Source organism: Nerophis lumbriciformis, linkage group LG38 (assembly GCF_033978685.3).
Source record: "Nerophis lumbriciformis linkage group LG38, RoL_Nlum_v2.1, whole genome shotgun sequence".
Classification (NCBI taxonomy): domain Eukaryota; kingdom Metazoa; phylum Chordata; class Actinopteri; order Syngnathiformes; family Syngnathidae; genus Nerophis; species Nerophis lumbriciformis.
The window spans coordinates 18,282,886-18,298,536 of record NC_084585.2 but is presented as its reverse complement, the minus strand read 5'-3'; the positions used below and the strand labels follow the sequence as shown (position 1 = coordinate 18,298,536).

Sequence of the window (15,651 nt, the reverse complement as noted above, 5' to 3'; positions counted from 1 at the left end):
CAGGGTGTACCCCGCCTTCCGCCCGATTGTAGCTGAGATAGGCTCCAGCGCCCCCCGCGACCCCAAAGGGAATAAGCGGTAGAAAATGGATGGATGGATGGATTTTTTTTAAAATCAGAATAATAAATATTTATGTAATGGGTCCAATATTTAATTTATTCATTGTAGGTTAATTGGCAACACTAAATTGGCCCTAGTGTGTGAATGTGAGTGTGAATGTTGTCTGTCTATCTGTGTTGGCCCTGCGATGAGGTGGCGACTTGTCCAGGGTGTACACCGCCTTCCGCCCGAATGCAGCTGAGATAGGCTCCAGCACCCCCCGCGACCCCGAAAGGGACAAGCGTTAGAAAATGGATGGATGGATATTTGATATTTGTACATATATATGCAGTACATTAGTGCATCTGCCTCACAATACGAAGGTCCTGAGTAGTCTTGGGTTCAATCCCGGGCTCGGGATCTTTCTGTGTGGAGTTTGCACGTTCTCCCCGTGACTGCGTGGGTTCCCTCCGGGTACTCCGGCTTCCTCCCACCTCCAAAGACATGCACCTGGGGATAGGTTGATTGGCAACTAAATTGGCCCTAGTGTGTGGATGTGAGTGTGAATGTTGTCTGTCTATCTGTGTTGGCCCTGCGATGAGGTGGCGACTTGTCCAGGGTGTACCCCGCCTTCCGCCCGATTGTAGCTGAGATAGGCTCCAGCGCCCCCCGCGACCCCAAAAGGGAATAAGCGGTAAAAAAATGGATGGATGGATGGATATATATATATATATATATATATACAGTACAGGCCAAAAGTTTGGAAACACCTTCTCATTCAATGCGTTTTCTTTATTTTCATAACTATTTCATTGTAGATTGTCACTGAAGGCATCAAAACTATGAATGAACACATGTGGAGTTATGTACAAAAAAAGGTGAAATAACTGAAAACATGTTTTATATTCTAGTTTCTTCAAAATAGCCACCCTTTGCTCTGATTACCTTTTCGCACACTTTTGGCATTCTCTTGATGAGCTTCAAGACGACCTGAAATGGGTTTCACTTCCCAGGTGTGCTTGAAGCTCATAGAGAGAATACCAAGAGTGTGCAAATCAGTAATCAGAGCAAACATTCATATTTTGAAGAAACTAGAATATAAAACATGTTTTCAGTTATTTCACCTTTTTTTTGTTAAGTACATAACTCCACATGTGTTCATTCACAGTTGTGATGCCTTCAGTGACAATCAACAAAAACGCATTGAATGAGGAGAAGATGTGTCCAAACTGTTGGCCTGTACTGTATATTCTTTCTTTTTAATATTTATTAGTAAATTGTATTTTGTTTGTGTTTTGTTTATTGTACACAGCACAGCTTAAGTGGCCACTAAATGACCATTTCAATGAAAATGACAAATAATAATGTACTACATTACCATGAAAAGTGCATGAAATAAAATCATTTAATCGTTTTTAAATCTATGAAATACTTGAAATCAAGTAACTTTAAACAAGTCGAAAAAATAAATACACACTCTTGTTTATGAAATAGTTGTTGTATTGAATAGGTCCAACATCATTTTTGATGATTTAATGTTCATAGTTATACATTTTAAAATGTTTTTCACATTTTAGATCATAATATTTGATCTACTTAATCGGCTTTTATTTATTTAAAAAAAATGCTTTGCGAATACAGTTGCTATTTAATTTTCAACCTGTAGGTAGCAGCACTGCACTGATCTAGTAGCATTATGCATGGCCGCAGGGCTCCATCAGAACACCGCAGTGTGTTATGGGTTTTGTAGTCTATAGCAATTGAAATATATATGTGAGTGGTGGATATAAAACTACATTTCCCTTTCCGTCAAAGCTCATTTGAATGCCGTGCGGGGGCATTTTCCCCCCCTCTCGGCTCGATTATCTCAACTCAAGTTTCGTCTGTCAGCTTCAAGAATAGAACAAGCCAGGAAAAGTAATTGAGAATGGAATGGAAGCCGCCACGTCCAGCTGGAGGTTCGGAGATGTATAATCATGGCGGTAGAGCACAGTGAAGTCCCAACAATGCGCTTCAGAAGCAGTACAGGGCAGTGATTCCAAGTCCTGCTCGCCTTCTCCCCTTTCACTCCCGCGGCTACTTTAGCAAAGGGCTGGGTCCCTTTTTTTGTACAGCTGCGGTTCGCCGACATTTCCATGGAGGGCCAGGACTACCCCGAAGCGGTGCTGGTGACGGAGGCCGGGCCGCAGTGGCTCCGATCCGAGCTGGAACGACTTTCTCGGGAGCTGCGAGAAACAACGAAGGAGAAGATCCAGGCGGCGGAATACGGACTGGCGGTGCTGGAGGAGAAGCAGCAGCTCAAGCAGCGATTTGATGAGCTGGAGACGGAGTACGAGTCGGTCAGGCAGGAGCTGCAACAGCTAAAAGAGGTACTATGAGCTTTTATAATATAATATCTAGTAATATAGTATTTACAGTGCCAGAGGCAATACTGTGTTGTCCCACGGACGTGAACGTCTCATTGGAAAACCATCCTGTTTGTATGCGTATGTCTAAACCTCGCTTTGTTTTAAATCATTTACGTTTTACCTCTATTATTTAGAATACACTCTCCCTGTAAAGAGCTATATTTAGATATTTAACAAAAAAACGGTCTTTCCAAAAATAAAGTCCAGTAATGCAATTTAAAAATATTAATATTTACACTGCGATAGTTTGCCTCCCTTTTAACTAAATATATGAAACCCCTCACTGTTTTGCAAGAAAAAAACTCCAACAATCAACAAATTATTGTTATCATATCATAATTATGATTAGCTCGTGTATTAACTCCGATTACATATTGTGCAGGTGTTTGAAAGCAGCATATGACCCCTAGAGGGACAAGCGGTAAAAAATGGGTGGATGGATGTGAATGGATAGTTTCCTCACCCTAATGGAGCACCAAGTGCTGTCTGTACTTGTTCCAGGTATGCAATGCTGTGTTATGTGGGGTTTAGACACTCACTTTGTAGCAAACCTGAAATGATAATCAGAATCAGAATCAGAAATACTTTATTAATCCCAGAGGGGAAATTAAAATTTTCAGCACAAACCCATTCAAGATCAGACAAACATTACAGGGAGACAGAACAGGATCGCTGACGGGTCTGCCAACTTCCGGCGCCCCTTACAAAAAAGGTGAGATACAGGTAAACAATGGGGGTCGGGGGGGGGGGGAATCGGTCTAAGCCTGGGCCCCTGTAGAGGGGGTCCAGACTGAGGCCAAGGGAAAAAACAACTCATAGCCATAGCACACATCCCTCTTACATGTGTGTAAGAGGGAAACATCAAAGAACACAAAGGCCATTCAGTGTCCAGTCCGCATGGATGAGCGAGGATGCGTCTAAGGAGACTGAGGTGTCCCGATACCTGCTCATTCAGTCAAGACACTGTGAATCCTGTCCGTCTCGGCGCTCAGTGCTAGCTCCGCAGCCCTGTCTCTTCATCTGCATCTCCTCCAGTCTCTCCAAACTGACTCTGGTGTGGCAGAGACCGATAATACGGTAGCAACAATTAAATTGATTAGAAAAAAGCTGCGATTTATATTCTGTTGTTTTGATTAATAGTTTAATGAGTGTAATCAAATAAAAAAAGTACCAAATATAAAAAGTACCAAATATAGAGTGGATTGCGTGCCCTAAACTTAAAATGCGCAAACAGAGTAGTTTTCATACCGCCACATTTTTATTTCTCTTAATGCACATATGTTAAAAGTGCAATTTCAATGGTGACGTGTATTTATTGTGCATTACAGTGTTCCCCTCATTATTTACCATACCTCCCTGCTTGGCACTCAGCATCAAGGGTTGGGGGTTAAATCACCAAAATGATTCCCGAGCGCAGCCACCGCTGCTGCTCACTGCTCCCCTCACCTCCCAGGGGGCATAACAAAGGGATGAGTCAAATGCAGAGGTTAATTTCAACACACCTAGTGTGTGTGTGACTATCAGTGGTACTTTAACTTAACTTTAATACAGTGTATAACAGTGTATTTTGATTTACTTAGCTGTTGATATAACTTATCTATTTTTACTTTGTACTTTTTTGTACCCCTTTTTTCTTTTACAATCCCATTCCATTTTTTTTAATTTTTTAATTTTCTTTCTTTTTGTAGAAGCTGTTTCAGGAAGAAACACACAAACATGTCAATGTACCTATACTGTCATGTGCCTGTGCAAAGCCAATAAACATCTACTTTTTTTCTATTATTTAAAAAAAAAAAAAAAACGAAAATCATGGCAAGCAGAAAAAACTTTATTTCAACAACTTTTTATATATTTTTTATTTTATATTTGTTATATATTGTACTGTATTTTTCGGACTATAAATCGCAGTTCTTTTCATAGTTTGGCCGGGGGTGCGACTTATTCTCAGGAGCGACTTATGTGTGAAATTATTAACACATTACCGTAAAATATCAAATAATATTATTTAGCTCATTAATGTAAGAGACTAGACGTATAAGATTTCATCGGATTTAGCGAGTAGGAGTGACAGATTGTTTGGTAAACGTATAGCATGTTCTATACGTTATAGTTATTTGAATGACTCTTACCATAATATGTTACGTTAACATACCAGGCACGTTCTCAGTTGGTTATTTATGCCTCATATAACGTACACTTATTCAGCCTGTTGTTCACTATTCTTTATTTACTTTAAATTGCCTTTCAAATGTCTATTCTTGGTGTTGGGTTTTATCAAATACATTTCCCCTAAAAATGCGACTTATATTCCAGTGCGACTTATATATGTTTTTTTCCTTCTTTATTATGCATTTTCGGCCGGTGCGATTTATACTCCGGAGCGACTTATACTCCGAAAAATACGGAATATATTACATAATACTATAATATATCAGTATATGTTATATACTGTATATATAATATGTAAATATTACATATATGTTATATTCTATATTGCTACTATGGTCCATTTTTTGTCTACTTTATACCTTTTTGTTTTCGCCCTGTTTTTGTGCCCTTGTGTGCACGATCCTTTCCATCGTTTTCCTTTCCAGCCTTTGTAGCCGAGCTACTGTGTGGAACAATTTCCTTAGTGGATCAATAAAGTTTGTCCAAGTCCAAGTCTAAAAAATGTCCCCTAAAATGCACATTAAGGCTACAAATTGGGTTTTATTTCGATTACTTGAACAAACTAATCAATGAGTAAAACAATCGATAGCTGCTGCAGCCCTAATAACAATAATTATAATAATGCACTTAAAGTTCCACACATTCCTCCCACATCCTGAATGACAACAGACCTCCGCACCCTATAATCACTTCCCTTTGCAAAGGACCCACTAGTTTGTCCAAGTTTGATAGTTTTTGGTGTAATAATCCACAGTTTTGTTGAGTATTTCAAACCATTTGGAAACACTAATGAAACTGGTGTAGCATAATTAGCTGTTGCAACACGATTTGGTAATCGTCGTCCCCGTATGACGTCTTTCATGGCGTAAATCAAAGTCATTTGACTCACTGCTGTGGCTCATTGTAAATCACAGTCTCATGATGTTGACCTACTTCCCTATTGAGTTGCATGATTGGCCGGGGCCTGGTGTCAAAATCAATTGTTAGGTTTTTATGAAAATACGGTTGAATCGTTGTGTTGTGTTGTGTTGTGTTGGGACAGTTACGGACAATTCTCAGCTTTTCTTTCTATATTAATATTTTCACAATTACTAAGTTTGTATAATGAAATTTTTTACCGGCCCGAATATAATGATTGGTGTTTATGGTGGTCACTCACCCTACCCTGTCTTGTCAACACGTATGCGCAGCGAGCCTGTGCACACATACAAAAGCAGTCCATGAGAAACAACAAACAATTTGTTGTTATGGTAGACTATACATTCAATTAGGGCTGGGCGATATATCGAATATACTCGATATATATCGCGGGTTTGTCTCTGTGCGATATAGAAAATGACTATATCGTGAGTATTCGAGTATACGTTCTCACGCAGTTGCTTTTAGCTGCAGGCATTACACTTCAGGCTTTTCTCACTCTTTCTTGTCTCTCCTTCTCATAGAGACATAAAACAAGCGCACCTTCTTACATACGTCACATACTGTCGCACGTGCAACGTCATACGCCCTCGCCAAGCAGAGAGGTAGCGGCATGGTTAAAGTTAACTGTAGCAGGTGGTGCAAGCGGAGCGGTGCGAGTGGTAATACGAGAGAAAGAAAGATGCGAATCTGGTAACAAATGGAGGAAGAATTAATTCCCAAGAAAAACAGCACGGGGTCCATTGTCTGGTGGTGGTTTGGCTTCAAGCGGAAAGATGTTGAACAGACAACTGTAATATGTAAAGTATGCGGCAAAAGCGTTGCTACAAAAAGTAGCGGCACTACTAATTTGTAGCATCATTTGAAAAGTCACCCGCTAGAGAATAAGGAGTGCTTGAAACTCTGCATGTCGACATCTCCGGCCCAATCGAGCCTGGCGTCTTCCATTTACAGATCAACACCGTATGAAAAAAAATAGTCAAAAACAGGAGATAACGTCCGCAGTAACCTACCACATAGCGAAGGACATACATAATTTGATTTCCTATTATGCAGCTAATTTTTATTTTACAGTTTTTGAAATATCTTGTGTGACATCATGCGCAAAAGTGCACTTTATTTGTTTTAAAATGTTGTAGTGGCATTCTGTACAAAAAGTGCACTTTAATTTAGTGTTGTTTTGATACATCAGCTTGACATCATGCACAAAAGTGCACTAATAGCTTGTTTTCAAATGTCTGACAATCTTGCAATTTCTGTTTTGAAATGACATGAATGTTTGTGCCACTGCTTAATAACTGTTTAATAAATACAGTTTTGGTAAATTGACTTAGTTATGATTTCCCTCTCTGCATGAAAGTTTAAAATGAGCATATATTAATGCAGTATGAACAAGAATGTTTTAATGTAGACACATAGAATCATCATACTGGTGTGATTATATGCATCAAGTGTTAATTCAAGGCTAAGACAAAATATCGAGATATATATCGTGTATCGTGACATGGCCTAAAAACATCGAGATATTAATCGCCCAGCTCTACATTCAATGATAGCTAATACTAACTATCCAAATCACTATCATTAGCTAACAACATCCAAAACTAATGCACATGTTACGTACGTACATAGTTACATCATTACGTCCCAGAAGCCTTAAGAGGACGGGATACGATGCTTAAAATACAGTGGAAATTTAGCATTCTAGTCTAGACATCTGTGTAAATGTTGCAAATGTAATCGCCCTGAGAAGGGAGATGTTTGAGTTATACAGATACGAGGACACAACTTCGTTCTGTTCATATCTGTAATAACTGCGAGGAACAAATCAAACACCAAACATGTACTAGTACACAGTATTGCAACAAACATTCATAAAATGCACTCCAGTATTATCATACAAATATACATTCAAATAACAATCGAGTAGGTTCTCCTGTTCTTTGCACTAATAGACTTTACCTTAGTGTAACAGTATTTGAAGATGTCTCAACAAGTAAATACAGAAGTTCACCCAATACACTTTTAAATGATATTGTTACACCGCCATCACATGTTTTTGTCTGATTGTAATTGTGATAAAAAATTTAATAATTTGGCCGTGAAAATAGAAAGTATCAAAATTGAAAATTTGAAGTATCGTTATCTACATTGATATGACCAATACTGCCGCTGTAACTCCTTGGTATTAGATCGATATCCAAATTTGTAGTACCGTCCAAAACTAATGTAAACTGTAAAGTATCCAAATAACAAAATAATAAATTATTATTACATTTTAACATAAGTGTGGATATAAACATGTTACAACTTAAAGTAACCAGATATTATTACTATCCGTAAATTAGAAAGTAGATTAATAACAGTTTTAAGGAAATAATGCAACCGGAAATTACGCAATGCGCTATTGCATACGTCAGCGGCTAAATTGAGAGGCCGTTCTATAATCATTTACATCCCAAATTAATTACACATTGTGATACATATCTTAAGAGCAGGAGGCTGCAACATTTATCGCAAAATAGATTTTAAGCCATAATCGCTCATCCCAAGTGTGAACTTTGATTGGCTTATAAAAGAATCTTTAATAACCCAAAAACAAAAACAGCACTAACGACCATTTGTCCCATAAGTATGAAAGGGGCTTAATAAATGAGATGTTTGTGTGACAGGATGTACATTTAGTCACTAGTAGTTCTATGTCATTTTATATTTGCAATCTTAAAAATGTTTATTGTTAATGGCAACAGTAAAGCACAGTAATTTGTATTATATGGAGCTAATGTTATTGTAATGCCAGCATTAATAAGAGCCATTGTTGTACTGGAGGGCTCCAGCAGGGGGTGCGTTATGCTGGGAGCTATACTAGGGCAGTGGTCCCCAACCATCGGGCCGGGGACCGGTACCGGTCCGTGACGCATTGGCTACCGGGCCGCAGAGAAACATTAAATAATTTATTAACGACTGCATTTTCTCCGACTTAACTTTTGTCTGTCCCACTGGACACACCAATAAGCTTGTTTATAGATGTACAATAAAACTCCTCATAGGAAGTTGCCATTTGTTATAACTTTTGTGACATGATACATTGCACAGAAATGAACATATCAAATATAAATGTGACAGATTGTAGCCAAAGTAGGGCTGGGCGATATATCGAATATACTCGATATATCGCGGGTTTGTCTCTGTGCAATATAGCAAATGACTATATCGTGATATTTGAGTATACGTTCTCATGCATTTGTATTTAGCTGCAGGCATTACACTACAGGCTCTTCTCACTCTTTCTTGTCTCTCCTTCTCACAGAGACATAAAACAAGCGCACCTTCTTACATACGTCACATACTGTCGCGCGTGCAACGTCATACGCCCTCGCGGAGCAGACAGGTAGCAGCATAGTAACGTGAGCTGTGGTGCTAATGGTAATACGAGAGAAAGAAGGTGCAAATCTGGTAACAAATGAAGGAAGAATTAATTCCCAAGAAAAACAGCAGGGAGTCCATCGTCTGGCAATGGTTTGGCTTCAAGTAGATGGTGAACAAGTATGCGGCAAAAGCGTTGCTACAAAAAGTAGCACTACCGCTAATGTGCAGCATCATTTGAAAAGTCACCCGCTAGAGAAGGAAAGGTGCTTGAAACTCCGCATATTAACATCTCCGTTCGGTGCCACACCCACAAAACGCCCAAGCAACCATTTCCACATCAACACCGTATGAAAAAAGATAACAGAAGGCGATAACGTCTGCAGTAACCTACCACATAGCGAAGGACATAGACTATTTGATTTCCTATTATGCATCTAATTTTTATTTGACAGTTATTGAAATATATTGTGTGACAACATGCACAAAAGTGCACTTTATTTGTTTTAAACTATTGTAGTGGTGTTCTGTACAAAAAGTGCACTTTAATTTAGTGTCGTTTTGATATGTCATCTTAGTGACATCATGCACAAAAGTGCACTAATAACTTGTTTTAAAATGTCTCTGACGATGCACTTTCTGTTTTGGAAATGACATGAATGTTTGTGCCACTGCTTAATTACTGTTTAATAAATACAGTTTTGGTAAATTGACTTAGTTGTGGTTTCCCTCTCTGCATGAAAGTTTCAAATGAGCATATATTAATGCAGTATGAACAAGAATGTTTTAATGTAGACACATAAAATCATCATACTGGTGTGCTTATATGCATCAAGTGTTAATTCAAGGCTAAGGCAAAATATCGAGATATATATCGTGTATCGTGACATGGCCTAAAAATATCGAGATATTAATAAAAGGCCATATCGCCCAGCCCTAAGCCAAAGGCTGATTTCCATCTGCATTGCAAAGAAACAAGCCCAAGGCCCCCACTAATTTAGTGTTATAGTGAGTTGTATTTTTCATGCACTTATTTTTGCTGTATTTAAGAGTGGAAATAATGCCTACATTAAACCGGTCCACTGTGCAAAAAAGGTTGGGGACCACTGTAGTAGGGGCAGTGTTGGGACTAACGCGTTACAAAGTAACGCGTTAGTCGTTAGTTTCGGCGGTAACTAGTAATGTAACGCGTTATTTTTTTATATTCAGTAACTCAGTTACCGTTACTACATGATGCGTTACTGCGTTATTTTACGTTACTTTTGATGTAGTATCGGCTAGAAACAGAAGCGATGCGGTGTCGTTCTTCTGAATCTTCCTCTGTCACAAGCCGCAGAGAAGAAAAGAGGCACGGTCTATGTGTGTGTCTGGGTGTGGGTGTGGGGAGGTGATCCGCGGTTTGATATATGAAACAAAACAAAAAAAAGTTGTTGGCACGTTCAGTCCACACACAGCATGGTCATGGCGAGCGGAGTAACGTAGGAGCTTGAACGCCCCGCGCCATTGAATCGGTGTGTTTATAGGTGCAGACTCGGTTGTGCAAAACGAGGGTTTTAAACACATGCTGGACGTGCTTGAGCCACGTTACGACATCCCGTCGCGCACCCACTTCAGCGATAAGATTGTGCCAGATCTTTATGAGCAGGAGAAGAAAAAAGTTGTGGATGAACTATCCCGAGCATCATCTGTTGCGCTCATGACAGACGGGTGGACGTCCAGGGGAACTATAAGCGCTCACTTCATCACAGCAGACTGGGAGATGAGAAGACACGCCCCCTCTACGAGAGTCACCTTGCACAGGTACTGACACAAGCAGTGGAGGAATGGAAGATAAAGATATCCCAGTCACATGTGATAATGCCAAAAATCAAATAATTACAGTGAATGAGGCAGGACTGGGACCACAGATAGGTGCTTTGCACATGTAGTGAATTTGGCATCACAGAAGGGAATCTCAGTCAATAGGATGGAGCGCCTCCTTGGGAGGATCAGGAAGGAGGTTTCCTACTTCCACCCAAGCACAACAGCTGCTCATGTGCTTAAGACAAAGCAAGAAATGCTAAAGCTGCCTACTCATAAGCTCATACATGATGTCCCAATGAGGTGGAACTCCACTTATGATATGTTGGAGCAGCAGGCAGCTATATACTCTGCATTGACCCACAACACCCTGAAGACAAATGTCACGCTGTCTGATGATGATGTGAGAGTGGCAGATGAGGTCCTCCAGGTGCTTAAACCCCTCAAAAGTGTTACATCTCTACTGAGCACTGAAACTTCACCATCTGTGCCAATGATCCTGCCACTGAAAACAAGGATTCTACAATCCATGGCTCCAAGTGTGGAAGACAGCAGCATCACTCCAGATGTCAAGCTTTATTTCACTACCTATGTTTCAAGGAAGATGATGTGCCTTCTTATGTTGCACTTTAACTTGTTTTTTATTAATGGTCATTGGTCCAAGTTTAAAGAAAGGAGGAATGCCTTTTTATGTTGCACTGTTTTTCATTAATTATGTTAAAAGGAAAATAAAAATGCATGTCAAGTTGATCAACAGATTGTATTATTCTCCAGTGCAATAACAGTACTGAAATGAAGGCTAAAAGGGCATTCATGGGAGCTTTAAAAAAAAAAGAAGAAAAAAAGAAGTAACTAAATAGTTACTTTTCACAGTAACGCATTACTTTTTGGTGTAAGTAACTGAGTTAGTAACTGAGTTACTTTTGAAATAAAGTAACTAGTAACTGTAACTAGGATACTGGTTTTCAGTAACTAACCCAACACTGAGTAGGGGACACCTGACTTCCTCCTTGCAGTCATTACAGAAGTAAGCAGAACAAAGTTGTGTCATCGTATCTGTATAACTCAAACATCTCCCTTCTCAGGTCTTTATAGAGTTTAAACATGTTTGAAAAGGGTATATTTTTATGATATGTGTCTTTTCAGTCGACGGGGCTTTATACATGACCAAGCTAATGCTAAAGCTAATTGCACTGTCGATGTCGAAGCTGATGCTAACTGCATCAATAGTGTTAAATATATTTCATTTAATTGTTTATTTATCTCCTTCATTGATGTGCATTTTTGATCAATAGACAATTAAACTTTAGTAACTAAACACATATTTACACACCTATGCTTGAGAAGGAACAGGATGAAGAAAATCTTATATTTCCTGCCCCCTTCAACATAATAAGTAGTCTTACTTAATGGATAGCCCAGATTCACAAGCATACAAACCAAACAAATACATCCAAATATAATGAAAACAAACAAAAAACACACAAAAAATAAACAAGTGCAAAACTTCATGAAGTACAAACCGAACAAAAAAAGTATTATACACCTCACGGGATGATACAAAACAAATACAAAACCAGACAAAAAATAAGTAAAATAATAAATATAAAGCAAAATGCTGACTATATAATCTTATTTTTCTGTCTTTATATATTTTTTCAATTGGAATATATTTCTACAATCTTTTATCTCATTGTAAAGAGAATTCCATAGTTTAACCCCCGCCATTGATATACACATTTGTTTTAAAGTTGTCCTTGAATACTGATGTTTGAAATGACCTTTTCTTCTATGCTCTTCATTCTCAGAAATGATGACAAACATTTTTTGTAAATTTGCTGGTAATGTTTTACTTTTAGCCTTAAATATAACACATAATGTCTGTAACTTTACTAGCTCCTGTAGTTTCAATATATAGAAAGGTACTGTGCGTAGTTAATTATTAATCTGTGTATATTTCTGCTGAAATGTGTATTTACTACAGTTTCTGGGACTAGTTCAGTGTAGTTTGTTTATTGTAACAAGAAAATGATAACCTTGATTAGTATTACTGTTCTCAAAATAAAATGTTGGAAAAACCGGGATTGATAATTGCACTTTGATAAAGTCCTGGACTGACTGGTGCCAGCTCGCTAGTTTAAATGCTGACATGAAAACAAAAGACATTAACTTTAAAAAACGACATATCCCAATCTAAACTTTTATAAACACATTACTGTCTGAGTAACTAAGATATCCAATTTGTGCAAATTAAACCTACAAGCTGTGCTCTCTTAGAAAAGAGTGATCGAGCATTACGAGACAAAGGCTTTTTTATGGTGCGTTGAAAGACCACTTAGCAGAGCAGGACTTGCTCCAGCACCCCCCGCGACCCCGAAAGGGACAAGCTGTAGGAAATGGATGGATGGATGGGACTTCGCTTAAGTGGCAGCCGGTTGCATCAGCTTTGTGCTATTTTTATGTCTTTTATGTACTTTGTTTTATTTGATGTTTCCCTCTTGTTTTCATGTGTTTTTACATTATTTTGTTGACTTTTTGTATCTGCATTGCAACCACAAAATTTCCCCATTGTAGGATGATTAAAGTGTATTCTATACTATCCCTTCGATGCCTGCCAGAAAATAAAATCATATTAATATATTTTATTTGTTACACACTTTTCATTTAAATTAATCTTAAAGTGTTACAGTGCAAATTAATATTTGAAACAATAAAAAGCTTTGCCATTTAAACTGATAAAATACTAAGACTAAAACACTATCAGTGAAGCATAAGAAACAGAAAACATACAAAATAGTGTCTTTTCTAACATTGTGTTTATCTATTTTAGTTATTAAAATAACTAAATTGGTCAAAAGTTTTCAGTGTGTTTATGAATACTTTTTGAGCACATTCAACAATACTGCAATAAAAATTATGCATGATCATTTTGGTCACAATATCTGTGATATGAAATTGTCATATCGTTACATACGTATTCCCTTTTATTACATACAATATTTTGAGCAAAATAAATTCAATAGTCCAACTAAACCTAAGCAAAAACTACCATTGGTTGTTATGTAAATTGGGATTTGCCCTTAAAGTCCTCCTGTGTCCAAGTACTTGTTTTCTGAGTTTGTAAACAATAACAAAAACATCAACAAAAAATATTGCTCTAATCACTATAGTATCAAACATATACTGATGCTTTACTGTTTATTGTTACTGTCACCACTGTTTATATTTGAGAGCTCTAGCTTAGCGACTGTATCCCCCACAGTGTGTAGTGTAGCATGTTTAGCTATTCACATCCTCCAGTGGTTATGGTACTGTAAAGAAACTTATTTGACAAAACCCAAAACCAGTGAAGTTGGCATGTTGTGTAAATCGTAGATAAAAACAGAATACAATGATTTGCAAATCCTTTTCAACTTATATTCAATTGAATAGACTGCAAAGACAAGATATTTAATGTTCAAACTGAGAAACAAAATTTTTTTTTGCAAATAATCATTAATTTAGAATTTAATGGCAGCAACACTTTGCAAAAAGTTGGCACAGGGGCATTTTTACCACTGTGTTACATGGCCTTTCCTTTTAACAACACTCAGTAAACATTTGGGAACTGAGGAAACCAATTTATGAAGCTTTTCAAGAGGAATTCTTTCCCATTCTTCCCTAATGTACAGCTTAAGTTGTTCAACAGTCCGAGGTCTCTGTTGTGGTATTTTAGGCTTCATATTGCGCCACACATTTTCAATGGGAGACAGGTCTGGACTACAGGCAGGCCAGTCTAGTACCCATACTCTTTTATTATGAAGCCATGCTGTTGTAACACGTAGCTTGGCATTGTCTTGCTGAAATAAGCAGGGGCGTCCATGATAACGATGCTTGGATGGCAACATATGTTGCTCCAAAACCTGTATGTACCTTTCAGCATTAATGGTGCCTTCACAAATGTGAGTTACCCATGTTTTGGGCACTAATACACCCCAATACCATCACAGATGCTGGCTTTTGAACTTTTGCGCCTGTAACAATCCGGATGGTTTTTCCTCTTTGTTCCGGAGGACACAACGTCCACAGTTTCCAAAAACAATTTGAAATGTGGACTCGTCAGACCACAGAACACTTTTACACTTTGCATCAGTCCATCTTAGACGAGCTCGAGCCCAGCGAAGCCGGCGGCGTTTCTGGGCGTTGTTGATAAATGGCTTTCGTTTTGCACAGTAGAGTTTTAACTTGCGCTTACAGATGTAGCGACGAACTGTAGTTACTGACAGCGGTTTTCTGAAGTGTTCCTGAAGTGATATCCTTTACACACTGATGTCGCTTTTTGATGCAGTACCGCCTGAGGGATCGAAGGTCCGTAATATCATCGCTTACGTGCAGTGATTTCTCCATTACGTTTAGGTCGCCTTCGTTTATTGTCGCTGTCAGATTTGCAGGACTCTGCAAGAATGTGTCAACAACAATCACAATTTGGCGATAGTACTAAAAGCTCTATTGCCGGCCAAATGTATATACAATTATTATATCTTCTATCTTATATATAATTTATTATATCTTCTGTATCGCACAACACTAGTTGATGCTGCAGGAGAAGCCATAAGTTTGCTTGAAGGTTTTTCTGGACTATCCCTAATTATTATGTATCTCCTTCAGGCTTTTGGGCAAGTGCACTCCGCCCACAGGAAGGTGGCAGCAGATGGAGAGAGCAGGGAAGAGTCGTTGATCTTGGAGTCGGCCAGCAAGGAGGCTCAGTACCAGCAGAAGATCCTGGAGCAGCAGAATGAGCTTCGACAGGCCAAAGCGTCCATCGCCAGCGCGCAGGCTGAGAACGAGCGCCTGTCACACATCGCCCTGGAAACAAGAGAGGTGACATTCTTTAGAACACTCACCGACTTTTCATAATGTGGTCAAAAATCCAAATTGTACCACATCTGGGGCGTAGATCCCAAAAAGAAGG

At 38.6% G+C, this 15,651-nt stretch overlaps 1 protein-coding gene across 1 annotated transcript in view; it reads left to right on the top strand.

Annotated features, from left to right (window-relative positions):
* Positions 1 to 1,770: 1,770 nt before the first annotated feature.
* Positions 1,771 to 15,651, top strand: part of bicd2 (bicaudal D homolog 2 (Drosophila)) — a 41,402-nt gene continuing 27,521 nt past the window's right edge. Inside the window, exons 1-2 of the mRNA XM_061932715.2 lie at positions 1,771 to 2,408; positions 15,348 to 15,560. Coding sequence (XP_061788699.1) covers positions 2,175 to 2,408; positions 15,348 to 15,560 — 447 coding nt within the window. The 5' untranslated portion in view covers positions 1,771 to 2,174. The remainder of the gene's footprint in view (positions 2,409 to 15,347; positions 15,561 to 15,651) is intronic.